General features: G+C 33.9%; 5 protein-coding genes and 1 long non-coding RNA gene across 27 annotated transcripts in view; 1 reads left to right on the top strand and 5 right to left on the bottom strand.

Annotated features, from left to right (window-relative positions):
- LOC107644258 lies at positions 3,107–3,589 on the top strand. Its single transcript, XM_016348076.2, has 2 exons — positions 3,107–3,453; positions 3,527–3,589. Exons 1-2 carry the CDS (start codon positions 3,169–3,171, stop codon positions 3,560–3,562), a joined length of 321 nt encoding a protein of 106 aa, XP_016203562.1. The 5' UTR covers positions 3,107–3,168; the 3' UTR covers positions 3,563–3,589.
- LOC110262560 lies at positions 7,061–12,336 on the bottom strand. 2 transcript variants are annotated; one of them, XR_002347333.1, is made up of 8 exons: positions 10,133–12,336; positions 8,983–9,090; positions 8,591–8,634; positions 8,407–8,466; positions 8,255–8,317; positions 8,040–8,112; positions 7,563–7,673; positions 7,061–7,407 (listed from the first exon to the last, which is right to left on the bottom strand). XR_002347333.1 is itself a non-coding variant. In XM_021102857.1 (6 exons), exons 2-6 carry the CDS (start codon positions 8,435–8,437, stop codon positions 7,306–7,308), a joined length of 435 nt encoding a protein of 144 aa, XP_020958516.1. In that variant the 5' UTR covers positions 8,438–8,466; positions 8,538–8,556; the 3' UTR covers positions 7,061–7,305. The 2 variants fall into 2 exon arrangements, 1 of the variants encoding a protein (XP_020958516.1); XM_021102857.1 differs by lacking the exons at positions 8,591–8,634; positions 8,983–9,090; positions 10,133–12,336 and adding an exon at positions 8,538–8,556 and having other exon boundaries at positions 8,200–8,317.
- Positions 12,403–16,679, bottom strand: LOC110262559 (kinesin-like protein KIN-7K, chloroplastic). Of its 2 annotated transcripts, none has more exons than XM_021102855.1 (9): positions 16,572–16,679; positions 16,133–16,195; positions 15,896–16,000; positions 15,316–15,420; positions 15,068–15,175; positions 14,410–14,568; positions 13,520–13,974; positions 12,954–13,049; positions 12,403–12,488 (listed from the first exon to the last, which is right to left on the bottom strand). In XM_021102855.1, exons 3-7 carry the CDS (start codon positions 15,947–15,949, stop codon positions 13,720–13,722), a joined length of 681 nt encoding a protein of 226 aa, XP_020958514.1. In that variant the 5' UTR covers positions 15,950–16,000; positions 16,133–16,195; positions 16,572–16,679; the 3' UTR covers positions 12,403–12,488; positions 12,954–13,049; positions 13,520–13,719. The 2 variants fall into 2 exon arrangements, with proteins under 2 accessions (XP_020958514.1, XP_020958515.1); XM_021102856.1 differs by lacking the exon at positions 12,403–12,488 and adding an exon at positions 12,683–12,826.
- LOC107644257 lies at positions 17,065–26,648 on the bottom strand. Of its 20 annotated transcripts, none has more exons than XR_002347337.1 (10): positions 25,792–26,648; positions 25,517–25,694; positions 25,318–25,420; positions 24,133–24,261; positions 23,476–23,640; positions 22,380–22,520; positions 18,400–18,443; positions 17,954–18,193; positions 17,490–17,808; positions 17,065–17,327 (listed from the first exon to the last, which is right to left on the bottom strand). XR_002347337.1 is itself a non-coding variant. In XM_021102859.1 (7 exons), exons 1-5 carry the CDS (start codon positions 26,419–26,421, stop codon positions 24,134–24,136), a joined length of 339 nt encoding a protein of 112 aa, XP_020958518.1. In that variant the 5' UTR covers positions 26,422–26,645; the 3' UTR covers positions 22,412–22,520; positions 23,476–23,640; position 24,133. The 20 variants fall into 20 exon arrangements, 2 of the variants coding, with proteins under 2 accessions (XP_020958518.1, XP_020958517.1); XR_002347339.1 differs by having other exon boundaries at positions 17,954–18,077; XR_002347338.1 differs by having other exon boundaries at positions 17,954–18,066.
- On the bottom strand, positions 18,566–20,704 carry LOC110262334 (pentatricopeptide repeat-containing protein At1g12620-like). Its single transcript, XM_021102853.1, has one exon. It carries the CDS (start codon positions 20,318–20,320, stop codon positions 18,746–18,748), a length of 1,575 nt encoding a protein of 524 aa, XP_020958512.1. The 5' UTR covers positions 20,321–20,704; the 3' UTR covers positions 18,566–18,745.
- LOC110262563 overlaps positions 22,713–26,805 on the bottom strand; it is a 13,690-nt gene continuing 9,597 nt past the window's right edge. Inside the window, exon 3 of the long non-coding RNA XR_002347348.1 lies at positions 22,713–22,937. This is a non-coding gene — a long non-coding RNA (uncharacterized LOC110262563). The remainder of the gene's footprint in view (positions 22,938–26,805) is intronic.

The following is a 26,805-nucleotide window of genomic DNA, read 5'->3' as shown; positions in this document are numbered from 1 at the left end:
TCACATATTTAAGATGTCAATATAACATGATTAATAGGGGAGTAAAAAGAGAAAAAATAACAAAAATAAAATATAAAAAGCATATCACAATTTCCTTAAAACTTTCCTGCATACATTAAATTTGTTGATATGCTTGCACTAACCAATAATACAATTTTGTCCGAATGTTCTCACTAACTATTATACACCACTGGCTTCTTTTTCATTAACTATTAATTAATGCTTTTCATACATTGTTTACAAAATAAAAAATTTGTTCCAGCTATTAAAACTCAATAGTTTCCGATAAAGAATACATGCCTAATACAATAATCACTTTGAAAATCAAGACATAAATAGAGATTAAAATTCTATCCAAATTTCAAAGACTATGAAAAAATTTCCAAACTTAAAAGCAAAAAAATAACTGAATTAAAAAAAATTAAGGAAACAAAAAGAAGGGAGTTGAAGAAGTGCAGTGAAAACCTTGAAATCAGCTCAAGTTCCTCTCTATTAGTATGGATGATGCGGTGAGCTGAGAGGTCACCATTGACAAAAGTTACTCTTGGCTGCAAAAAAGAAAGAGAAAGAAGACCGAGGCACAAGTTAAAAGAAGTACATTATCTACTCTTTTTGACTAACCTACTGTCTTTGATTGAAATTTCTTATTGCACATATGCATTTACAGTTTTTCACATAATCAAACAACTAAGCTAATGAAAAACAAAAGGATAATCTAATTTTTTTTTAATGGCAAATATTTCTTGCTATGACATGTGGGCTTCATTAAAAGGGTCAAAATTTCATATCCTAGTTCCTATAAAAATTTAATCAGGCAGACTATAAACACAATCACATTAGCTGCAATAACATAACCAAATAAAAGAATATGGACTCAAACGGTTACTTTTTGGAATAAGCGCTCGTCATGGCTAACTCTTCCTCTTCTCCTTCAAACAAAACACAAACCACAAAGTTTCGAGCAACATTCCAAACTGAAGAGACATTATTCAAGGTCGAACTCGTTGCGAAGATAGAACTCTCCATCAACAATCTTCAGAAAAAACGAAGAAATATTATTCAAGGTACGTTACTATTTTACTCATCTTGTACATTTTTCACATTTTTGTTTCTGATTTCGAAATCGAAGAACTAGGTTTTACTGTTCTTCCATGTTCTTCTAGGTTTTACTGATCTTCTTGTTCTAAATCTCATATCACTGTTTTTACTGTTCTTCTTATTCTAGGTTTTACTCTTCTTGTAAGTTCCTCTAGATTTTATTGTTCTTCAAAATGTTTCTAGGTTTTACTGTTCTTCTTATTCTAGTTCTTCTCGTAACTTATTTTTAGTTGTATATTGCTTAATTTGTTGGGTGTATATGGAGTAATTTGTATGGGTGTATATGGTTGATTGTTGGGTGTATATGGCGTAATTTCTTGGGTGTATATTCCTGAACCCATATCATGTAATATAATCAACTGTTGCAACTGTCCTAATATTGCTTGTCCTTGGGTGTATATTGCTTGACATTGTAATATTGCTTGAGCTTGTATATTTATTCATGTTTCAGTGAATTGAACATAATTTTGAACTGATCTAATTAAATACTTATGAAATTGGTTTGGGTGTATGTGCCTAATCTAAGTTTTTATCGTTCATCTTGTTCTAGCTTTTACAGTTCTTCTTGTTCTAGTTCTTCTCCTAACTGATTTTTGTGTGTATATTGCGTAATTTGTTGGGTGTATATGGCGTAATGTGTTGGGTGTATATGGCGTAATTTGTTGAGTGTATATTTCTGAACTCATATAATTTAATATAGTCAACTGTTGCAAATGTTCTAATACTGCTTGTCCTTGGCTGTATATTGCTTGACATTGTAATATTGCTTGAACTTGTATATTTATCGATGTTTGATTCAATTGGACATCATTTTGAACTGATCTCATCAAATACTTATGAAATCGATTTGTGTGTATCTGGTTGATCTATGAGTGTATCTTACTGATATCCATAGGTGTATTTTTCATTGCAGTAAAAATGGAAGGCAAAAAATAACCTGAAAAAAATGTAAGAACAAATATATGTCTTCTATTCCATGAAATGAATCAAGACAAAGCTGAAGCCATTAGCGGAAGTCATGCAATAAAACTGTTCAGACCATCCTCATTGTAAGACCCAGAACTTTTGAAAAGTCTTATTATGATCAAGTCTCAAATCATATAGTTATTTATAGCCTTAATTTCGGAAATCATTTTATTAAAGATGATTAAGGCAAGTTTTGATTTATTGAATTTGAGATAAGTTATGGTTATTATCCAATTTTATAATTATTGGATTATTTTCTATATTTAAAGTATAAGGTTGATAGTTATGAAATAATAAGGATTTTATATGATTTGGATTAGATAAATAATATTTTAAATATTATTACTGCTATTTTGAAAAAATGAAGAAATTAAGTATACTATTTCTAATTTTTAGATTTGGGCATTTTATTGAAAATAATTTGTGAAATTGGTGAGCAAATAGTATTTTCTATATATAATTAGTGTTGGATTTAATTTGGATTTCAATTACTATATTATTCCTAATTTTAAGTGAAATTACCAATTTACCCCTAACCCTAATTTCACTCAACACCTTAACCTCTCTAACCCTAGCAGCCGCCACTGAAACCCTCTCCCAAAAACCCAGTAGCAGCCGTGCCACACAAACACGGTTTCCCCCTTTTCCCATGGAAGAAACAAAACAAAATCAAGAGAGAGGGAATAGCGTGCGACAGGGAGAAGGAAGAGAGGAGAGAGAGAGAGGCGCCGTCATCCTCGTCGCCGGACCCGCAAGGAGCGTCGCCGCCGAGCCCATCACTGTGTCGTTGTCTTCATCGACGCCAGCTAAAGAGAGATACGACGGAGAGAGAGAAAGGGCCCGCGGAAGGGAAGCGTCACCGTTCCCTGAGACCGCACCGTCGTCGCTGTCCATGTTGACCCACGAGCCGAGAGTGTGAGCGCGGGTGGAGGGCGGCACTGTTGTTGCCACCGTTTCTCCCAACGGCGCTGCTATCACCACCGTGAATCGCGATCTGGAGAGGGAGGAGATGCGAGCCATGGTTGGAGGGGAGAAGACGCCACTGGAAGCCGCCGTCGTCCTCTCTGCGCCACCGTCGTCCTTGCCACAGGGTCAGCCGCTGTCATGTATGGCAGAGCCAGAAAGAGAGAGTTCAGGAGCAGAGCAAGAAAGAGAGAGATTTTAGGCTGGGCTGGGAGTCCAACCACCGTGTCCAGCCGCCGTCTGTGTTGCCGGTGCCGCCTCCGCCGGAGCTGTCGCCATCAGAAAGGGGCTCAGGCCGCCGCAGGTGTCACTGCCGAAGAAGGGAGCTGCATCTCTGTGATTCCGACCGCCAGGAGTGGTTTTGTGACGTTAGGGACCACCGCCGGAGCTTCTGGCTACTGCTGCCGTCGCCGGAAAAGGTTGTCGGTAAGGGTTTTAATTGTGGTTTCTGTCCTTTTTGAATTCCGGGAATATTATAGTCACTGCGTGTTGGTTTCAGTTGGCGCGATCGGAAATTGTCGTCGCTGCCGCTTGAGGTGGCTGCCGGGCTGCCGGATCCGAGTCCTTATTTGAAATGTTAATTAGGGAATTTTGAGTTTAATGCCTTTCCTATCTATTTTGAGGATTGTGAAATTATGGCTTCTTTATTACCTTTACTTAGAACAATTAAGAAAGCAATGAAGTTATGCTTTGAAAGAATTATTGAAAAGAGAATCATGATTTATCCTTATTTTCCAAGGAGAACAGTATGTCTTTGGATACAAGTCATTTGAAAGAGAATTTTGCTTTGAGGCTGTTTTAAAAGGTAAAACGGGTTTATGTTTTTCTCTATTAAACAGATTGTGGTGATTGGTTGATGGTTGGATTGTTTGGGCCTAGGGCCGTGGTTGAAATGAGGTAGATCGATGGTTGGTTTTGTTCGTGTTTCTGGTTTGGAAGGATACGAAAGGCTATTTTGGTTCAGTATAAATAAACCTTTTTGAAAGGGCTTTTGAGTTTTGAGAATTGAATGGTTCCTCTTTCAGTAAAGATTTTTGACTTTACGTTTATTGAAAACCGTGTTTTTGAAAAGAGGCATAAGAAGGTTATTAATCACTGGTACGGTTTATCTTCACGTATCCTATTACAGTAATTCCCAAAAACCCTCTACTGAGAACCCTTTCGAGGATGATGTTCTCACCCCCTACATTTTTCCCCTTTCAGGATATGGGTGCAGAAGTTACGAAGAGCTTATTTAATTGTTGTTGTGATGCTCTGTATTATTTTAGTTATGGTTTATTGTACCCTCGCCTTTATCTTGATATATTCTGTAAGAGGGATAGGAATTGTATTGGATAATGCTTATAATATTATCTATGTATATAAGTGTATATATGTATGTACCCTTTATGAGTTTTTGTAAGTTGTATGGTATTTATGGATGTACGTTATCGAACGAAAGTATCTTTGGGAGCGGTAGTGCGGTTTAAAGTTTTAAACAGGCTCATATTTTAGTATTAAATAGTATAAGTGTCGTCGTAATGTCCGAGCTATCAGAGTCGCGCAGCCGGAAGTGTGAGATCTGGTAGTTAGGGTGTTACACTCATTGTTATTGAGTCCATTTTGTCAGATAGATTCTAATGATATTGACACTGATTAATGTAACTGTTATATACTCTTGTAAGAAATTGAACACATACTGTAAATATATTTGATCCAATTATAAGTAAATTTTTTTTTCCATAATTAAACTCTCTCTGGTGTATTGAAAATGTCTGATTTACAGGTACTATAATATGAAGGAAAACATCAAACCAAATATACACCCATAACCTGACATTTTACACCCAAAGAAAGTTGAATAAACACCCAAACATCTATCCCCTTTAAAACCCTAAATCCTAACCCCTAAAACCCTAAACCCTAAACCCTAACCTCTAAACCCTAAACCCTAAAACCTAAACCCTAAATTCTAAACCCTAAACCCTAAACCCTAAACCAACCAACCTACTATACACCAAAATCATTGATTTTTACACCCTTAAGATCTCATTTTACACCCAAGAAAAGTTAAATATACACCAGACTCTATTCCCTTATGCTTTATCCCTAAACCCTAAGCCCCTAAACCCTTAAACCCTAAACCCTATACCAAAATAAAAAAAAACAATAATTTATAACATAAACAGCAGATTCTGAAATATATATATGTAAAATGTCAAACACAAGAAAATTCAGAAATACACTCAAGAAAATTATGGTTTACACCCATATTCTGTAACTATACACCCAAAAAACTATCCACTGCTGCTGGTTCCCTGAACTGGTAATTCATAACACGTCCTTGATATTGGCTGAAATTTGGATGTACCACTGATACAGCATGAAAGAGGTTTAACTGGATATAATAAACCTGCAGCCTTGGCATAGTCCTTATAAAATTTTGTAGCATCTTCAAGGTTTTTAAAAGTCATTCCTACCTTGGGAATAAGTTGCTCATCAACAACAGAGAGAGACTGCAAAATACAACATGTTAAAAACAAGAAAATACTATAGAATTTCTGCACCTCATAAAAAAAATAACAATCAAAGTAACATACACCCAAGGACTCCTGATATACACCCGAACGACAACAAGTCAATTAAAAATAACAAGAAAAACCATAAACTGTAAATACACCCAAACCTCTATAAAAATACACCCAAAAAGTTCTGATCTACACCCGAGCGTCTGCTATAAATTGCAGATAATTAATCAAAACTAATACATTAGATTCAATCCACAGATTATGTTCACGCATTAATTTCACAGTCTAGCTTCACGAATTATTCAGCTAGACAATCAAAATTAACTGAAACTAAATCAAACTTCAGGAACTTCGTTCGATTCAAATTCAAAATCCACTTCGCTGTGATTGAGCTGACAATCTGAGATTGAATCCACTTCGCCATGATTGCGCTAACAATCTGAGGTTGAATCATCCATTATCTTCAAAAGAACTTCAAATTTTGATTTCAGAAACCAGAAAATCCAAATAAAACAAAGCTAGCGTTACAGTTCGCAAAACTCAGGCGAATGACGAAGACTAAAGAAGTGATAAACGCAGAAGAAAGAAGGATCCAAAAGACCAGGAAAGAACGCGAGAAGAAGAACGAAGAAACTTGGCAAGAGATTCAAAGAAGGTAAGGAAATCTTTTGAAGATTGGAAGAGAGATATTCGCGCGTTAATTGATTTTGATTGAAACTAAAGTCTGTTATATAGCGCGTGACTTGTACGTATGAATTGGAGCGCGTTTAGGATTTTAGTAAGTTCCACACTTGTAAGACTTGTAAATGCTAATGGCTTGTATGCTAAGATTAATTCTATATATATATATACGTTTATTAGATACAATAATGTGAATGATCTTTTTTCTTTTTTACCAAGACCTAGCTAGTTAGCTAAATCTTGGGAGATACATACAGTATATAGAAGAAAAACGCTATCATTTTTACTTTTAACAAGTTAATTATAGAGATTTTTTTTCTTTTCTTTAAAAAGACATACATATCAAACTTTAACATAATAAAATGAATAATTTAGAAAAAAAATTGAAAATAAAAAGACTACATCAAATTTGTAATGCTTTTATTATAAATTTCAAAAATTAACATTTAAACATAGCACAACTGATCCAACTATACTCTTCTACATTTCCTTAATTATTTGTCTAAATTGGCAGAGATTCTTCTTGTCTTGGGTAAGCTTATATAAACGTTCTAGCTGGGCTTGTTCAATGGGGGTTAATTATGAATAATATAATAGCTTAATTATGAATTTAAAAGGCAATGCTAAGCTGTTGAAACATTAATCTCAATGCCAGATCTTGGTCTTATATATAGGGATCGAGTTAGTTATATAATTAGCTAATGAATTAAAAGTGCTCCAACACCATCCATTGTTGATGTAAAATGCCTGCCAGCTATACCTAACAGGAGACGTAAGGTACATGTGTTCAGAGATTGGCAACAAAGAACCTCCAAACTCAAAACAAACAAAATATTATAACAAAATTTAACAGCAATAACAAAATTCCATATTATAATATAAAGTTTGAATGTGTAAAAACAGAAAATTAAAAAGGAAATCATGAAATTGAAGATGCAACTACTGCATATGTTGTTACTGATTCATACAATAAGCACACTCTTTTACAAACCAAAAACCTGCTGAGAGCCTTAGACACAAGCCATAACTTCTAAGAAAAACCCACACAAAATAGTTCATAGTCACTTACTTCCTGAAGCATCTTGATATGTTACCGAAAGATCTTTTCAGTGTCAGCTAGATCTAGATCAGGATTAGTTGCACGTCCTTGACGATCCTTTTCTAGCTTATGCTTAGATTCCATCCATGGTGCCTAACAATAAGGGGGTAGCAATAATGACGTCACTTTAATGAAATTAAATAGCGTAACATTTGTTATTGTTATTGTCAGGAGGTAACCTCACATAATATATTCCTTACACTACCATTAGGTATTAGGCAATGTTATATAGTTTATATCAAACTTACTACTCGGTTTTCACCATATATGTTATTCTCTATATGGCTAAGTATTGGATTGTCAATAAAAACAAAATCAACACCGTCAATATAAGCCTGGAAATATAATACTTCCATGTCCTGTAAAATGAAAAAAAAATAAGGGTAAAATTCCATAGCATCAGCATTGCTATCCAAATAGCAATGTGCTATATTCATAATAAGGGTTTTGTCCAACCACCTTAAACACTAACCATGCATTAGACAACAACCAAGTCATGTGATTGAATCAATGTGTGTAAAATCATTAAAGAAAAACTTTCTCAAATGGAAAAATTGAAATCTTTGATATCCAATGAAAGTGGCATAAAATAAAGTTTCAACATAGTTCCATATATTAAATAAGTCAAAATTGTCTTCACTTCGAAATGAAAGTTCACTGTGCTAGAGGTATTTAAACATAATCCCAGATAAATAAATAAAAAGGAATGCTCTATATGTACCAACCATCACGGAATATTGCAACACTACCACCTTCATAAACCAGTCAATCTCTTTCTTCCTTAAGAGGAAAATTTCCCTGAGGATCATGTCAGTAAAACTTAAAAAGATATTTTAAAAGACTAACAACAAATATTGGGGGAATAAAAAATTATACATTACCGACCTGCTAATTGGTTCTTCATAAAAAAAATATGATAAATAATAACAAATTAGTACACCTTGTCTGGGTGAGCTTGGCTGTAAGCAAGAGCAAGTGTGCTTTCCTATGATCCTCCAAATACCTGCATAATACACAGAGGAAAATATCATAGCCCATTATATAATGATGATAAAATATATGATGATTAACAACCAGAGGGTGAAAAGAGACCTGCCATTCTAGAATCTCCAAGTATTCTCATAGCTTTTCAATGTCGTCAATTGCACCCCGCTGACAGAGAATAAATTTCATTATTCAAAAGGGTGGAGCATTCTTTGGCTAAAAGCAGTTCAAAACCTAACCTGATCAAATAGAATAATTCTATAAAATTCAGGATAAAAAAAAATCTGATTACTTGGGTCAATTCCCCCTCCAAGGCCTCCATGAATGAAGACCCGGCTGCAACAAAATCATATAATAGAAAATGATTAAATGATCATTTTTGCATCAAATTATTTCTCTTCTTAACAAAGTTATGAAAAATAACCACATAGTAAAGGCATAAAGCCCTGCTTCTAGTATATACATTTATAAAGAAAGGCTACAAGTCTCCACCAAAAACACATTGGATCTAATATTAACATGTACAGCTCATTCAATTACATTAATGATCAATCTATATAGAATTCACTAAGTCAACAGTAGTTCGCTTCCTCCCATTCAAGATTTTGATAAACTAATATAAACAAATAAGCATACATAGCTTAAAATTTCAGAAAGGAAAAAATTAAGAAAAGAAATACTGACTTTGTATAATTATCAGCTTTCTATTCAATACCATTAGGATCTATACCAACAGATTGCCATCCATCCTCAATTATAACAAACTTAGCAAGAATGCCACATTCCTCAAAGCTGCATTAAAGAACATAGAAAAATATAAGGAACATATATCATATTAAATTGTGATGACTATAACTTGAAGTAACAATTGAAAAGTTGGACAAAAATCAATTTAGAACTAATGTGTAAAAATAGAAATAAATTAGTTGAAAAGCTTCTCTATTTGTTTTTATGAGTATTTGGTGTGCAAAGCAATAGTAAAAAATTGATAACACAAGACAACTATTTAGGCCTTCAAAGAAATTAAACCAGGAAAATAGCATAGTAAGAACAACAAAAAAACAGAGGGAGGCAAAGGATTATATAAACATAACCCATAATTAATCAACCTACAATTAATCATAGTTAACATGAAAGAAAAAACAAAATATGAAGCATGGAAATTTAAAAAAGCATATGAAGACATTGCTAACCTCTAATCTAATCCATTGTTTTGGAAGAAGACCAGCATTAGCATAAGCTCATTTGAGTTCATGGATTCAATGAAAAACAATCTAAACAAAATGCAACAATTCTTAAAATAAGCCTACTTTTTAAATACTAATATATCTGATCACAATAAGTAAAATAGAAAACTGAAACCAATAATATAACCAAAATAATGAAAATCAAATGAACCGATGAAAAAGACAAAAAAAAAAAATTAAAAACAGCAGTGGAGTTTACTGGCGCAACAATGATTTATCTTCATCTTCAAAATCAACAACATCGCCAATGAGTGTATCCGTACAAATCAAACAAAGTAGAAGAAGAAATTAGAGGTCTTTAGACAAGAAATTAAAAATATAAAAAATAAAAGATAAAGAAAAACAAAACCTATCTAATTCTAATTTAATATAATTCATTGAAATATTAATCAATCCTTAATTGCATGTAGCTACAGCCGCATGTGTCTAATATAATATTTTTCGGACACATAAAAGGCACGAGTGTGAGTAGTGGCTTCTACTTCAATTAAGCGAGAGTGGATTAAAGGCTAACACACACAATAGCCTTAGCTTGATGAATGGTTATTACCAATGCCATTACATTATAAGAATAAATTAGTACAAACCTCATGAAAAAGCTCAAGTATAAGACCATGGTACTCATTGGAGTTCATGGAGATATAATTGTTGAGTAGGTAAATCTCTGGCTTCTTTAATGTGATCTGCTGTTATCATCTCCATCATGGACTCCTTAAAATCCTCTCTTGGATCATAAAAACATTTCTTTATTGCCACCATAACAACAAATTTAGTTCTTTCTCTGACTCTGCTTTGCTGGTGCCTCCTGCATCTCTCTTCCAGCCTTCTCTCCCTAATCAATTGTTCAAGTCTCTCTTGCACCATGGCTTGTGCAATGCTTGACACCGAAGGCAACCAATCAGAGGCTGATGAACTCTCTGCTTCCTCTATGGAAGACATACTAAGCCTCCTACAACTACTGCAGCATAAGGCCTTGAATCCTCTCAGCTATAAGGATTTCATTGCTTCGAAACAAAGACAAATTAAAAGTCTTTCAAGGAAGCAGGTTTAATTTGTGCATTAACAATAATCAAATCTTTTATTCACAATTCATCGGTAATAGTGGGACACAACAATGGATTAATCGTTATTTTTGTTCCAAGTACATTTAGAAATTAAATTAGGTGTTAGCTTGGAGGGTAGATGAGAGACATGGTTATAGTTAATAGTTAATTAACTAACTCTGAATGAACATGATAGTGGCACTTCTAATGTTCCTATTTTTCTGGAATTGCATGCCTGAAGCATTTTTTCTCAGCCGGGGCAATGAGAAAATTGTTTACTTTTATTTCTTTAGGATCACAAGACTTTTCTGAATCCAGTTTTTAGTTCACCTAAAATGGAGTTTTCTACTATCAAGGATATGCTCTTGGTGGGGCAAAAATGATCACACTCTTTACCAAAATTCAGATTATGATAGAATCACTGGAAATATCCTAATATAGCAAATAAATTCTTTAGTAGACAACTTCAATAAATTTATGTGACCTACTAACCTACTTCAACTCCACACCTCTATATACAAGTATATCAAAATATCAGTTACATGAAAAAATAATCTAAAAAAATAATAAACTAAAAATAATCACCTCAACCAAATCAAGTTTGAGCCTCATGACAGGATCCAATCCTTCAAATCTTGATATTATTGAATGATTCCCTGTATATAAATAGCAAACAAAGATGATCTGTTTAAGTAGACATATATTCAAATTGGTATGTCCATCCTTAATAGATCCATGGATAACTACCACCTAAGCATGAGTGTATGACTCCAAAACATATTGCCATTCATAAAGCAAAACAACAAAACGGCAAGCCCAACAATAATGAGCTAGTGCAGCATAACCATTATGAAAAACAAACCAGCATTCCTTAATTTAAGCAATTAAGAATTGTCCCACCCTGGATAGCAAAACTAATAAAAGCAAACTAATTCCAAACAGTTAAGATCCAAGACAATGACTTTGACATAACCTCGAGCATAAAAAAATGCTTAAAAAAATTTACCAAAAGGGAGCAGCAAAAAAAAAAGTCACGTTGTTAGAAGTGCTTTGCTGGTGCTGTACCCCAGCACACCAGATCTCTATCCACCTCTTCCATTCATCTTCACTTCACTCGCCAATCACACAAATCTTCTTCTCACATTCTTTTATATCATGGAGTAATAATAAGAAAAGAAAAATGACAAAGGAGAGTGGGAGTGAGAGTAAGCCACAAGTTACGATACCTACTCTCATTGACAAAATAATTCTTCTGACAGAATAATAGAAGATAGTACTATTTGTTATAGCAAATGATGTCACTTCTCCCCCCAAACCACCAAAATTTGATTTTCCATGTGAGTTAAGATAATTACTTTCCCCACCAAGCGCAATCAATTCATTTTTCCTTTTTGAAGAAAAATTCAAAGTGGGAGAAGAATCCACCTCCGTGAAGAATTCATATGATGTTACTAATTATGTATAGATATATTAAAGAAGTAATTTTGAAAAAATGAATTCCAAAACATATGAATGAGCAAAATTCTGCATAAATGGAATTCAATATATAAACCACCATTGATGAAACAATAAAATGGATTTTGCAATGAAATAGTTAAATAGTTGAAACTACCGATTAATACACGCATGACTAAGAAAAAAAATCCAAAACCCCCAAATTTGCGGCAATTTAAAGATAAACAAAATTAAAAGAAACTAACTTGAAATTAACACAAAAGTATTGAGAGAAGATCATCACAACACCTCATCCACACCAGACCACTTACCAATGATGTCACCATAATGCAAGAAATTAGCTGATCCCAACTGTTTTGAATGACTTCTGACTAACCAATCGCAGGTCACTGATACCAGAATCAAGCCTCTGAAATCGGCATCAACACGTGATCGCCCGAGAAACCTGGGATTCGACAAATTTCATTTTTGAAGAAAACCCTAAAAGGCCTAAAAATTCCACATTGGCAATGAAACTACATGAATTCTAGTTTGTATGGGTGGATGGATAACTCGGTAATCACATCCTAACATATAATAAATAATCATCATAAAGCATAAGTTATAATAGAAGAAGCATACATTACTATAAGAGAATAATGTGATACGCATACTATGCTCTGGAAATCTTTTTCTTTTCAATATATAGCGTAGTGGTAGTGTATGACGGTTATCTATTTTTCATCAAAGAACACTTTTTTCCAGCAAAGCCCTCTTGCATTCATCATTAAGATCATAAACCACCTCAAAATCAAAATAAGAAATCAATATACAATATCAAATCAGTAGCAAATATTCCAAACCATTTAGTTGTACAATAATTCAAAAAAGATGGCACGATTGAACTAAAAACAAATTTAGTCATGAATACCTCGGTGAAAGCACTTGAATGAAGGGCAACTTCTCCACATAAAATCTTGTGCTGCTCCCTTAGAAGATCGATCTGATCAACTGACTTGATGCTTGTCTACAACATTAACAAGCACATGGGAAGCTATGAAGGTAAAATATAGATGTCTCAATGAACAAATGTGCTATTTCTCTGTTTTATGATAAAGAAACATATAAATCTTCCCACAAGAACTTAAGATCTTTCAAAAACATAGGCAAGACATCGCTATGCTCAGAGGAACAACACTAAAGCTGAAATAAAATTATCACCATATCAAGAAGTACTTTTCACAATGAAGGACTAAACTGACTGGGTAAATATTGAATACAAAAACATATATGCATCACCAGACAAATTGGGGCTATTTATAGTGGTTCTTGAAGCATTTAAGTGCCTCTCAATAATAATTGTTTTACTTGTTTTTGGCTAAATATATATAAAACATACAATCTTCTTCTATGTCCAGTTACACTAGAGTAAAAATCAATTTTTCAAAATACTAGGGAATTTTCCTTCTTCTCCAAACCTGCAGTTAAACTACATACCAAAGGTGTTTCTGGTCCCAATAAACTATCCTCGCGAGTATCTTTATCCTCTCTTGCCTCTGATATAAGATCAGCAGATGGAGAACTTTCTGCAGCTAGAGAATGAGAAAGCCGGGATTCTGCATGGTTACCACTTTCTCCTTGAGGTGTTGAAGGTGTGCTAGTAGATTTTGCACCACTGGATTTATCACTAGTGCCTGTCAAGCCACCATCTCGTTTCTGAAACAAATATCTGATAAACAACAGGGATAACCAACAAAAACTAGAAATACCTCCTCTTCTCCGAAGGAATGTCTTCTACGAGGACCAGGCCTGTTAGGAAATCTGGTTGAATGTGATGCTTTTGTGGAGACCAAAATCAGTTTAGTCAGCCGTTGAATTCTTCCTAACAAAGCAGCTTTAGCTTCTTCTTCTTGTTCCAACCGGGATTGCAACTTAACTTGACCATCCTCTAACTTTACATTTCACAGCAATTAGAACCACCAAAAACTCACAATGGTTATTTCAGAGTACAAAAAACTCAATGTGCATAAATTTACTTCAAATATATTCATTTCTATACCCATCATTATTCCTTGTAGAAGCTTTTATCATCTTTTTTTTTTAAATGACTAGCTCTTTGCAAGTGATATTGTAATATTTGTGCTCAAATTTTAGAAAAACAAAGATAGAACTGTTTGCACTTTGAAATCTAATTTAATCTATAAGTGCTTCTAAATAATAATGATGACAGTAATAAATGTAACAACAACAACAACAACAGCAAAGCCTTGTCCCACTAGATGGGGTCAGCTACACGAACTAAACGACGCCATTGTAAATGTAAATGACAGCAAAAACAGAAGGCAGTGGATACACGGATGCGGGCGTGTGCACACACTCTCACTCACTCTATAATTACTTTCCTTTTGTTTTAGAAGCACAATGTCATCTTCCCCAGTATCTTTTGGTTGAACTGTAACAATACCCCTCTTTAGTTGTTCCAATTCTTCCTTTAGGCATTGAATCTCTTGTTGGTATTTCTTGATAAGTGACTTCTCATCAATTATCTACAGATTCAATATAAATTAAAATAAAACTAAGAACGAAGCAGAGGAAACACATGCTTAAAGGACGACAAAAAAAAGAATGAAGCAGAGGGAACATATGCTTAAAGGACGCAATAAATGGGTGCAATAAAGGAAAATAATCGCAACTCTCTGATCATGCTACTTTGCTATGTACCTACTAGTACAACTTCTTAACATAGACGCAGTACACAAACGTGAGAAGTCAAGACACACCATTGATTTCTGAAGTAGACAAAGGTAATGCTGAATTTTCAAGATTCAGGCCCCTTGTTTCAATCAACTACTTCAAACATAGACAATCTCCCAAAGTACCTTCACGAGTAAAATTTAAACTCTACAGGCATATGGAATTTCTTCCCAGTGCACTCAAAATAACCATTTTAAACATTTCTTCCATAAAAAAAACTAGAGATAAAACATGTCTAAGGATTATGAAAACAATTTTTTTATTCAGAAACAGTGTTATGATTTATCTTACTTTGTTTTGTGCTGCTTGGATTTCAATATGCTTTGCCCGGTGAGCAAACTTCAATGTATTATGTGTCTCCTCAGTACTACTTGAGGAAGGAGTCACTGTGCAGATAAGCTGGGTTTTCAATAACAACGAACTATCAGAACTTCCATTTGTGTTTCAACATTTCTACCATGAAGATCTTTATAATAACTTGATGTATTTTTCATGTATATATAAATTCATGACAAATATCTATAGAAGGAAAGCCTTACAGATACACGTCCATGACCACTGAGTGAAGACTGAAGTAGTCTAGTCAGTTTGGAGTCCCTATAAGGTATGTGACTGGGTTTATCTTCGGTTAATTTTGAAATGACCTGTGTTTAACAAAGATAATTACACTTTAATACAGGCACAAACATAGGTCCATAGATAACAACGCATACAAAAAGCTTTAAACAATGACAATAAACACCATAAAGAAAGCTTTACACAATGCATGCAATGGTGCTTTAAACAGATAGGTTGGTCTTTAGGACAGCCAGGCCATCCAACCCATTTGACAGTACAAAATAAACCAAATAGAAACAGATAATTTATTTAAATAATGGCAACTAATTTCATGGTAGTCAATCACATTAAAGTTAATAAAAAGAAACAGATATCTCTGCTGGGAATTAGACAGAGAGACAATATGATATAGTCTTGGCAGCAACAAAGTGTAAGACCAATAGACCATGCAACCCAAAAGTTGCAGGGCCTTTACTTCTACTTCACCCTACCATGTACCATCTCCCTCCCCAAACTAGGATTAGAGTCCTACGTACACCAAGAAAAGGTTTGAGACCTCACAGTTCCAAGAGTTAGAAGACTTTTATTGATATAAGATCCTTCTCTTCTTCTCATGCCAGTTGTTTCAGCTTTTGAGCTCTCAGAACCTGCCAGATCGATGAGATTCTGCAGGTATAAGTAAAATATTTAAAAAAAAAATGTAAGAAGCTTATAAAACGTAAAGCATGAACAGATAACCCATGGTAAAACTTTGAAGAGGACAAAATGACGTGCAACGAAAAAGTTCAAAATGATTACCAGTTGTGACAGTGTCACTGCTTCTCCTTCACTATTTTCACCACATGGACTACTCTCTATGGTCTGATACAATACATGAACTGGTTAAAAATAATACAAGCAATATCATCTTTTACAAAAGGAAGTTAAAGAAATAAGTTACATCTTTATGTTATTGTTACATTTTTTCTTTTCATGCTAGATCATAATTCATGATCTAGCTGGACATATTGGATATATTTTTACTGAACAACCCCATCCAACAACAGGTCACTTGTTAAAAATAATACTGATAAATCATAACAGAAAGTAAGATCAATAATAAGGGATATTTCTCGTCAAGATGTAAACACAATGGACTAAATATAAAACGTCAATGTAGTATTATAGTTAGAGCACAGTATAATAATCATGTTAATCAGCTAAAACAATGTCATTTGTCTATTTAGCACAAACCCACCAGGGTAAATATTGTATGGCTCCTGCTGCTGAGTAGGTTGAAGTTTGTGGATCCCACATGTCTGTGCTCTGTGATCAAAGTAGAAATTTGTCAAGAATAAAGAAATGATTGGGTACTTAAGCTAAATAGCAGAATTCAGTGGGGACCATCAATTAGGACTTTAGAGGATCTCAATTTTTATGAATCATAGAATTCACAGAACCACTAAAACAGGTTTATTTAGCTTTCGTATTTTTCTTTTTGATAACAGTCTAACCACTATTCAGCTACTTTGTAAGAATCCCATATTAAATTTGTTAATTGATATATGCCTAGCAAAAAATGATAAAGCATAGCATAACCTATTTTGCATCAAAAGGAAACAGCTGAGTTAAACCAATTAAAGGAAAGGGATGGGATAATTTATCAGCCCCTTTCTTCATAGGGCTACTAACTCAATTTTAAAACTAGAAAACATCACTAGATAGAAGACAAGTCACAATCAAACAACCACCCATGTTTGAGTCTGAGTCTTACTCAACACATAAAGGTCAAATTTTGCATGGGTGATCCTTGTGACTCAGTCTCAAATTTTCCATCGAGTATCTGCACAGCTTCATTCAGCATTGATATATCCACATCCCCATTTGGTAGAGGTAAAACCATATGTAATACTTCAACTTCTTTAACATTATCTGGGTCAAAGAGGTGTTCGTTTGGAAAATATAATGTAATACTTCTTTAACTTCCTCAAGAGTTCTGCACTCTGGTCTCAACCTGGTAAAAATGAAACAAACTTTTCAAAAATTACGCAAGACAATATAAAACTGAAAATTAACAAAAATAGAAAACTCGTGAATTTTCAAAACAGAAAAAATACAATAGAATTTATTCATCAAGTGAATTAAAGTTGAGGAAAGGAGAAAGAAAAGATCGCACCATAGGAGGGTGGAGAACCCTAAACCCAGTCACCGGGAGAGAGAGAAATGACGGTGGAGCTGATGGAGTAAACCTCTCCAACACCTTCATACACCGTGGGTGGCTCTGGCTTGACGGAATACAAGCCTTGTATTATGTTAATGTCCGAAGGGTTTATGGGTGCACACAACATCTTTACACAGACATCATTCTCCTTCACTTCCACACTTGGAAACTCTACCAGCTTCGTCATCGCGTCGGGTTGCCCATGCTCCTCGTACGGAGAGTGAATGCGCGAAGTGAGTTAGAATCGAGCTGCGGCGTTTTCCTGAAGTAACTTCTGCGATAGGTTGAAGACAAAGAATTGGTACCGCGAGGTTTCAAAATTTGATGAAGAAAGGGCATCTGAGTTTTAGAGAAAAAATTAAAGAAAGGGTAAGATGGGGAGGAAAAGAGAGAAGGAGAGTGGGCAACGAGTAACTCACCCACTCTCTTTGACTTCACCCACTTCTCTGACCATGCCAGGAGAAAGAAGCTAACAGTAGAAAGCAGCGCAAACCTATGAAACTGATTGGTTGAATCCTATCAATCTGAATCCCTGCTTCATAGCTGAGCAACAATTAACAATGCTAGGAGAACGTAGATCTCCTTCCATGTGAACTACATGAAACTACATGAATTCTAGTTTGTATAGATACATTGAACTCTGTAACCTAGTGAACCCCCTATATATTAGGTGAAGAACAAGTTTCAAAACAATAGATATACTCGTAGCTCTCAAATCAAACAGTAGATAGATTAATAGAAGCATCTAATCTATCTATATATAATCTATAATCTATCTATATATATTAGCAGAAGCTCAGTAATAATTGATTTAGCAGCATTAATGAACTTTCAAGATGGAAGCAAAAAGGAAAAAGGAAGATACCTCTCAGGCAGTTGCAGGATTAAAGCAACTAGAGTTATGGCCACCTACCGCCAGTTTAGAGAATCCATTGGGATCACATATGCATGTCCATAATGATTCACTATGCTTAGCATCTGTATAGTAGAGCTAGAGCAAATACCATAAAGGCTTGAACACAAAAAGTAAATGTTTGACAAAATGATTCAACCTTCAAATAACTATATCTCCAATAGAAACAATTTTCCCATAAATGGCAGGAACAATTTAAAAGAAAGAAAAGAGGAATATGATCATTATAAAATCATTGCTATGTAACACCAGATTCAAACATTTTGCGATGTCTAACAATCTCACCTACTTTTTTTCTTTATATAGCTAGACCTTTAGATATCATTTCATGAACAAGTTTCTCAGCCTTAACTATTTCACCTTTTTCAAGTAAAGCACTGATGGTTATTCCATAAGTCACAACATCTGGCAAGCAACCATTGTCTTTCATTTTTGACAAGTATGACAATGCTTCATCAAGGAGGCCTTCTTTGCAAAATCCACCAATCATAATATTATATGTCCAAGTGTCTAGATTATAGAATTTAGTGGAAAGATGTTCAAAAATCTCTTTTGCATCCTTAATTCTTCCATTTTTGCACAGGCCATCTATAAGAGTGTTGAAAGTGACTAGATCAGCTGGATGACCTTCATCGTGCATCTTTTGAAGAAGCTCCAAAGCATCATCGATTCTCCTTGATTTTACCAAGCCATCAATTAGGGTATTGTAAGTTACCAGATCAGGAAACAGGTTCTTGCAACACATGTCTTCAAAGATATTCAAGGCTTCATCAACCATTTTACTTTTGCACAACCCATTGATCATGATATTGTAACTCCAAACATCAGGAGACACTCTACTTTGAGCCATTGTGCTGAATACATATTTTGCCTTATCTACCTCATTAACCAAACAATATCCATCCATTAAACTATTATAAATAATCACTTCTGGTTTCACACCTTTTTTTATCATAATAGCAAACACATTCTCAGCATCTTTGATTCTTCCTTTCTTACATAGTCCATCAATCAAAGTACTATAGGTACAAACATTTGGAATAATGTTTTTCAGCATCATATGATTTAGTAAATCAATGGCTTCCTTTAGTTGACCCACAAGGCACAATCCATCAACTAGAGTAGTGTAAGTGATAACGTCGGGAGAAATTCCCTTAGCAAGCATTTCAAGGTATAAATGAATAGCCTCACTTACAAGTGTATCCTTGCACAGACTATCAATAATTGAGCTGTACATTACGACATTAGGAACAATCCCATACAGTGGGATCTTTCTCAACACTTGAATAGCAGCTGCTGTGTGTCCGGTCTTACAGAGTCCATTGATTAAGATTAAGGTGCCGTAAGTGACTTCATTAAACCGAAACCCCTGATCCAGCATTCTCTCGTGAAGGTGCAGTGCTTTTTCAACCTTACCACCGAGACAGAGACCTTTAATGAGTGTATTCAATGTTACAGTATCAGGCTGAAAACCCATCCTAAAAATCTTGGCCAGTACAGACAAAGCAAGCGCCATACGACCCATGCCGCAACAACAATTAATTACTATGCTCAAAGTAAATAAGTTGGGAGTGATTCCCCTGGCTTGCAATTGCTGAAAAAGGGAAATGGCGGTGGGGAAATGGTTGGTCTTGGCAAGAGATCCCAAAATCTTGGTGAATTGGATGATGGATGGAGGAGGACGCAAAGAGAGCATGCGAGTGAAGGAATCAACAGCTTCATCAAGTGATTGGGGATGAGAGTGAGAGTGTAGGGATGATGTTGAAGGGAAGCAAAGACGGAGAGCGGAATGGGGAACAGAATAAGGAAAGAGCTTTGGCATTTGAAGAGCATACCTTAATTTGACTGGTGAGGATGAGAACAATGAAAACATTTTTGCAACCAAGAGATGTATCGTAAAAGGAAATGCAGTGGGTGGTTTTCACCTACGAGAGCGAGAGAATAGGGCTGGCAATATATACCCTATCGCAGGTACTCAATCCGAACCAACCCTCTCGGGTAGGGTAGGGTACGGTGCAAGTTTGCCTACGGGTCGGGTAGAATACGAGTTCAGGACATAGCCTACCCTATTCTAGCCGCACTCCTAATATATTATATAATATATATGTAAAAGTTATGTATGTAGTGAAGAAAGTGACTGTTAAACTCACAATCTTCTTCTTATAAAATTTGAAATAACCACTAAATTAGTTGATGATCATATCATTTGTAATTTTATGTTGGATTTCTTTAAGATTTTATTGTTTTTAATTTTAATTTGAATTTAGTTTTTTATTTTTTATTTTATTAATATGTATGAAATTTGGAATTGTTAAATTTCATGTTTGTTTAAAAAAAATTTTATTTTTGCGGGTAGGATCGGGTAAGATAGGGTTTAGAACTTTAGAATATGGGTACGGTTAGAGTTGAGAGATTCTCAACCCGGTAGGTAGGATAAGATAGAATTTTAAAAAAGTTTTCAACTCGCGAGTAAGGTTAAAATAGAATCCAAACCCTATTCCTAGCCTACTCGTTGCCAGCTTTAAGAGAAGACTCAACTATACCCTAAAATTTAGGAGTGTCGTAAAATGAAAAATGTAATGTATCCACTAGGGTGAGAACAATGGTTTTTACTTTTTTATGTCATACGCCTTCGGGTTTTATCATCCAATAAATTTGTCTGGAGTAACCTACCAGAGACATTTGCTCTATTACATTACAAGTTTCTATTGATATTTTCTCTATAACATAAGAACTTTCACTCTTATTTACTGTTATGCAGATTTTTACTAAATCTGAGTTAGTTTGATATCTAAATTTTGGGAGCGAAATCTATTCCTTTCTATGAGTACTAGTTTCTGAATGTGCACCAAAAATCCTATTTTGTGAACAAAAAGATAAGGACAAGACTTGAAATGTAAAAGAAATTTAATGATTAGAAATTAAAATTACTGGCTTTAAATTAAATGAAAGCAATAAAATGCCTCAAACAAAAGCCAAAAGACTTTGAATTTAAAAGACAATGCAAAAATATATAAGAAAAAAACAAAGATTTGCAAAAGAAGAATAAATTGCAAAAAAAAAATTATAAAGAATTTAAAAGAAATTAAAAGACATAGAAAAAATCCTAAAAAAAAGAGCTCTAAGCAAACTCAAAAAATTTCTAAGAATATGAGTGCAAGAATGTTTTTTGAAGAAAAATTTAAACCTTTGTTCCTTTCAAGTTTTGACTATTTATAGAACAATTCGACCAATCTCTACCAAATGTGGTTTTTTTAGCAAATACAAAATAACCATTCCCGCCACATACAGATTCGAATAACTGCTACCTTCACACAACATGTCTTCGATCTTGAGACTTCAACTCATTAAACTCGAACTTCCTTAACTTTTAGCAAATTAAAGCTTTCAATTATCGATTTCCTTCTCTTCGATTCGATTTACATTAATCAACTTATTTTGTCGAAAAATATTCGACCAACAATTATTTTATAAATATCTTCTCCTCATGCATTGCAGTAGGATAAGTGATAATAGTTTCAATCGAAAAGAACATTTTGGAAATTTCAAGAACATCCAACCATTTATTTCCCATGAAACAAAGAGTAATTGATTATAAAATTTTACAAAAAATTAAAAGAAAAATTCGTAATATTATTCTTTCAAGAGTTCTAATATATACCAAACACAATAGAAATTAATTCATCGTAAAAGTACCACAATAAGAAATATCCAAATATTTGTATCAAAATTTCAACATAATAATCATCGGATTAACAAAAAGAACAAAAGGTCTTTTTTTTCTATATATAAGATGGTATTTTGAGACAATGATAATAAAAAAAAGAAAAGAAAAAGTTTGGATAAAATTAGAGGAGAATCAATAATGTACTTAGATGAAGTTGCCGACTCAAAATTTGCAAAAGTAAATTAAGAATTTAGTAAAAAAATACCTGAATTACATGAAGCAATTGTCTCGTTTTTCTTAAGATTTTCAAAACCTTGGCCGCTGCTATCGCTGGGAACTCCTCGATTGCAAGCTTCCCATTGAGTGAATAACTCAGATTTCTTCATAGGTGCCACAGAGTAGCTAACTGGAGATGAGAAATTCAAAATGGAAAAGTCTAGGGGACCAGCAACTTTATCAAATTCTAGCCAGTATATAACCAGCAAAATAAAGTGAATCATTAGATGAAATCTCATACCAATCTCATACCATTAAAATCATTATTGATGACTATTTGATGGCTACAAATCACAAAAGTTGCTGGCCCCTAGCACTCATTGAAAAATACTAGAGAACAACATGAATAGCTAATTCCGCGGATGCTACGGTGAGAGTGATTAGGTACAATACAATAGATTAATGTTCTCTTAATGCTTGTGATTATGTTTATTAGGCTAGCCGAATTATATTTTGTAAGTGTGGGCTACGTTTTTGTTGTTGGTTTATGGAGAACAAACTGATGTAATTGACATTTTCATGACGAAAATACAAAAACTGATTGCTACTAATTTATTGTCGAATAATCAATTATTTAAAAAGCAAGGATATATTTTTTTTAAAGAAAGTCATGATAAAAAAATTTAAACAGGTAATTAAAATAATTTTTTCAAATGTATTTGTTTTTATTTATTATTATTATTATTTATGATAAAAAAAATATTTTTTAAAGAAAATAATTCTCGTTTAAGTTAACTGCGTTAATAGTACAATATAATTGTACGATTTCGTACAATATTTTAAATTGTCAATACTTCAAAATTAAACTTATATTTTCAACGGTCTAATATCTTTGCACATAAATTTATATGAAATTTGAAAATCAAAATGTAAACAAATAGATATATATAAAAGAAAAGTGTGGTTTAAATTCAAAATAACCGAAAATTTGGAAAAAAAAAAGGAAAAAGTTGGACAATTATTAAAATAGTTGGGTGGTGAATAATTTATTTTTGAAATTTTATCGTATGTATAAAAATTGGGCGTCACAGAGCAAAATAGCCGAACAAATTAATCATATGCGCTAATTAATCCCACATAATTACCAGCATCATTTTCACAGCTTCTGCACATTGAGCAGCCTTTGCCTGGGTCTCAGAAAACAAGCGCCACACACGTCACCTTCCAGGAAGTCAGGAACTGCCACGCCTCTTCAGTATATAAGGAAAAAATTCACCTTCTTCGTAGTAGCATACCCCCATTGCACAAAGCTTTTCAAAAAGAATTACACTCAGTATAAGGAATGAGAAAGGAAATCACTCAAAACTTTAAGAAAACAATTTCTCGTCAAAATAAGAAGAGTAACAGTATCCAGCAAATTATGTCCGATAAAAAAGCAACAAAAGCATGGAATTAGTTGAAAACTTGTACGTAAGTAACCTTCTTTAAATACATTATCCTCTTTGCTCCCTTCTTACTTTTTTACTTCTTTGGTGTAATCTTCTTTGCTCTAAAATTGCTAAAAAATCTCAGTACAAACCAATTTAACTGCAAGTTGTACAATTTGGAATAGGAAAGAGAATATTATTGGAGTCAAAAGCCTTTAAACCCATTACATCGCATCAAAAGATATGGCTTTCAAAAGAACTGTAGAGAATAAATTGCATAATTTCCCATGATTTGCGTCACCTAGTGCTAAACTTAAAATAAAGTGAGAAGGATGGAGGAAGTAAGTAATTCATAAAAGTTATAGATTTACTTACACTACAATTGCATCACCAAATCCAAAACCACAGGAAGGAATGCCATCAGCACCAAAAGTTGAGAACAAATGATGACACCGGCCACCAACATAAATAGCTCGAAGCTTTCCTTCTCGATCAAAAAACCTACTGAAGAAATTAATCGTTTAAACAACGGAAGATAAAACAGCCAATGTTGTCTTACCTACTAACAAACATAATAACATAATATTAGAACCAATACAATAATTCGATCAACAAAACTATTACTTCCTATTAATGTGTAACCTTAGAAACACAACTGTTTTGCTATGGTACACCTGTACTTCGCGAAACATANNNGATACACCTTCAAATATTACTTCATTTTCCATGTTCTTTTTTCTATAGAGGTTCTCTATAGAGAAAATGCTAATGAGGTATGCATCGGTAAATTCTAATCTAGATTTTTATCGGACTAATATCCTACGTGAGTTTTAATGAGTTGCTAATATTTGTTTATTTATAATGCAGAAAAAATAGCTCAGGCAACAGAGATTCTATGTTGTATTTCTTTCACATAACTTGTAATGTGAAACTTTGGCATTAATATAAAGAAGTTATTTTTCATTTAACACAAAATGCACAACAGAGAACTAATAAGCAAAAACCATGAAAAAATAACATAATCAACCTATGATATTCAACTAACGAGTTAGTTATGCTTCAGTATACATGAAAAACAATCAATCATAAAAAACAGCACTTTGTAAGTATCCTTTTTCGACATGCACTTGCTAAGTAGCAATGTATAGTAAGGTGGCAAATGATTGCATGATATTGCATGATATACTAAAAAGAACATTAACAATCACAAACTAAAAGCGCTGAATTGGAAACACACCTACAGAAGAACAATTTAAGCAATGAAAGATGTGAACCACTTGCCTTGTCCAGTTCATACTTAACCTTGCTACCTTTGCCAATTTCAAATTGCCATGAAAATCCATTTATTTTGCTTAGAAAACATAGTAGCATTGAGAGTTTGGTAGAGTAATCCATGTTCATAAAATGTAACAGTAAAGCTAGGAGATCGCCAAATATAGAAAAGCCATAAAAATGAGATAAAATATTCAATTGATTCAAGAGACAAAATAAAAAACTTTGTCAATTTACGTTATAAATGAGTCAAAAACTTAGGCAAGAGGCTAGTTCCTCTTTGTATACCTGTTGCGTGCAAAAGCTTGTGCTTCTCAATTTCAAGTTCCTTCAGCTGAGCCTCAGCTTCCCTCTTCTGAGCCAAGCCCTTGCCCCACTCTATTTCCTTCTCCTGAAAATCATGACGGTAGCTAAGAATTAAACTAAATTTTCACACCCGAGCCTGAATGACATCTTTTTACATAAAATCCTGCAACAAACAAAAAACCTTTGACTTTTCTTCTACTTTCTGTTTTGACTTCAAGTATTCTTCCTTGGAAATGCATACTCCTGCAAAAATAATGGGAATCAACCACTTTTTTACTACCAACCTTCATCCATATGTTCAGATTTATCAACTACTCCTGGCTTCACATCCTCTAGCTTTACAGGTCCATTAGTCTCTTCTGCATTGGGGGGATATTAGAACTAGGAACCTAAACACTCTCGTATAGTTGAAAACCACTAAAAGATATTGAAAAGATTGCAAGGATATTTAGTTACCCACAGAATCAAGCTGTAAAGAACGAATGTCCTCCTCGATATCTAGCATTCAAACAAAATTCACATAAGCATTAACATCAACTGTCCCATTTTCTTTAAGAGAAAAAAAGTACAATTGCTTTGCCATACTTTAGGAAAAACATTCAATTTTTAACTACTTCATCTAAGTCAAAATTTTTAAAGGCACAATGCAAGACTACAAATTGGAACCTCACAACCTCAGTCTCAATGTAAATCACCCATTGTGACATCTCAATGTAATCACATATCAATGCAGGTTTTGTTTTTACTAACTTTTAAACCTAAAACTGCCATTTATTTTTATTCTAAATACAAATTAAGCTAAACCAACCCATCTCAAAAGGAATTCTAAAGAGGGCGGGGGGAAGAGCACACTGGCAAATAAAATAACAATAATAAATTAAATAATTAAACACATAATGAACAAATTGAAGGAAGCCATAACTCAAAGTTAGCATATTTCTATTATATGGATAAAACAATCCGCAGCACAGATCATAATTCTCAAACAAAGAAAAACGACCGATTGGAGGATCCGACGCATAACAAAATGAAGAATAATTGGAGAGAATGGATTGTGAGAATGGGAAACATGACTGACGTGCCCATTCAAGAAAAACGCGAGAGAAAGTGAAGAGAAACGAGGGTTGGAGAGGTTTTGGAGGTTAAAGAGCAAGGCGGCGCGTTGGGTAAAAGTGGAAATGGAAGCCGAGTTTGTTAGTGTGTTCGGACAAGAATAAGTTAGCCACACTCATCGTACTTCACTCTTGTCCTGTGTCTGTGCGAGTGGGATACATTTCCAAATTCCAACCTTACTCACGACTCGGGATATTCATGGGGCGGATTTAATTTACATATTCGCCATATTTATGCAATTTGAAAATGATTTGAAAATTGAGCATATAGATTTGATTTGCAAAGTTATCTAATTAGATTAGATTTGACCACATTAATAAAATTATATTCTTGTTATATTTTATTTTAACTAATAGT

Source organism: Arachis ipaensis, chromosome B05, assembly GCF_000816755.2.
Source record: "Arachis ipaensis cultivar K30076 chromosome B05, Araip1.1, whole genome shotgun sequence".
Lineage (NCBI taxonomy): Eukaryota > Viridiplantae > Streptophyta > Magnoliopsida > Fabales > Fabaceae > Arachis > Arachis ipaensis.
This window is presented reverse-complemented; position numbering and strand designations above follow the sequence as displayed.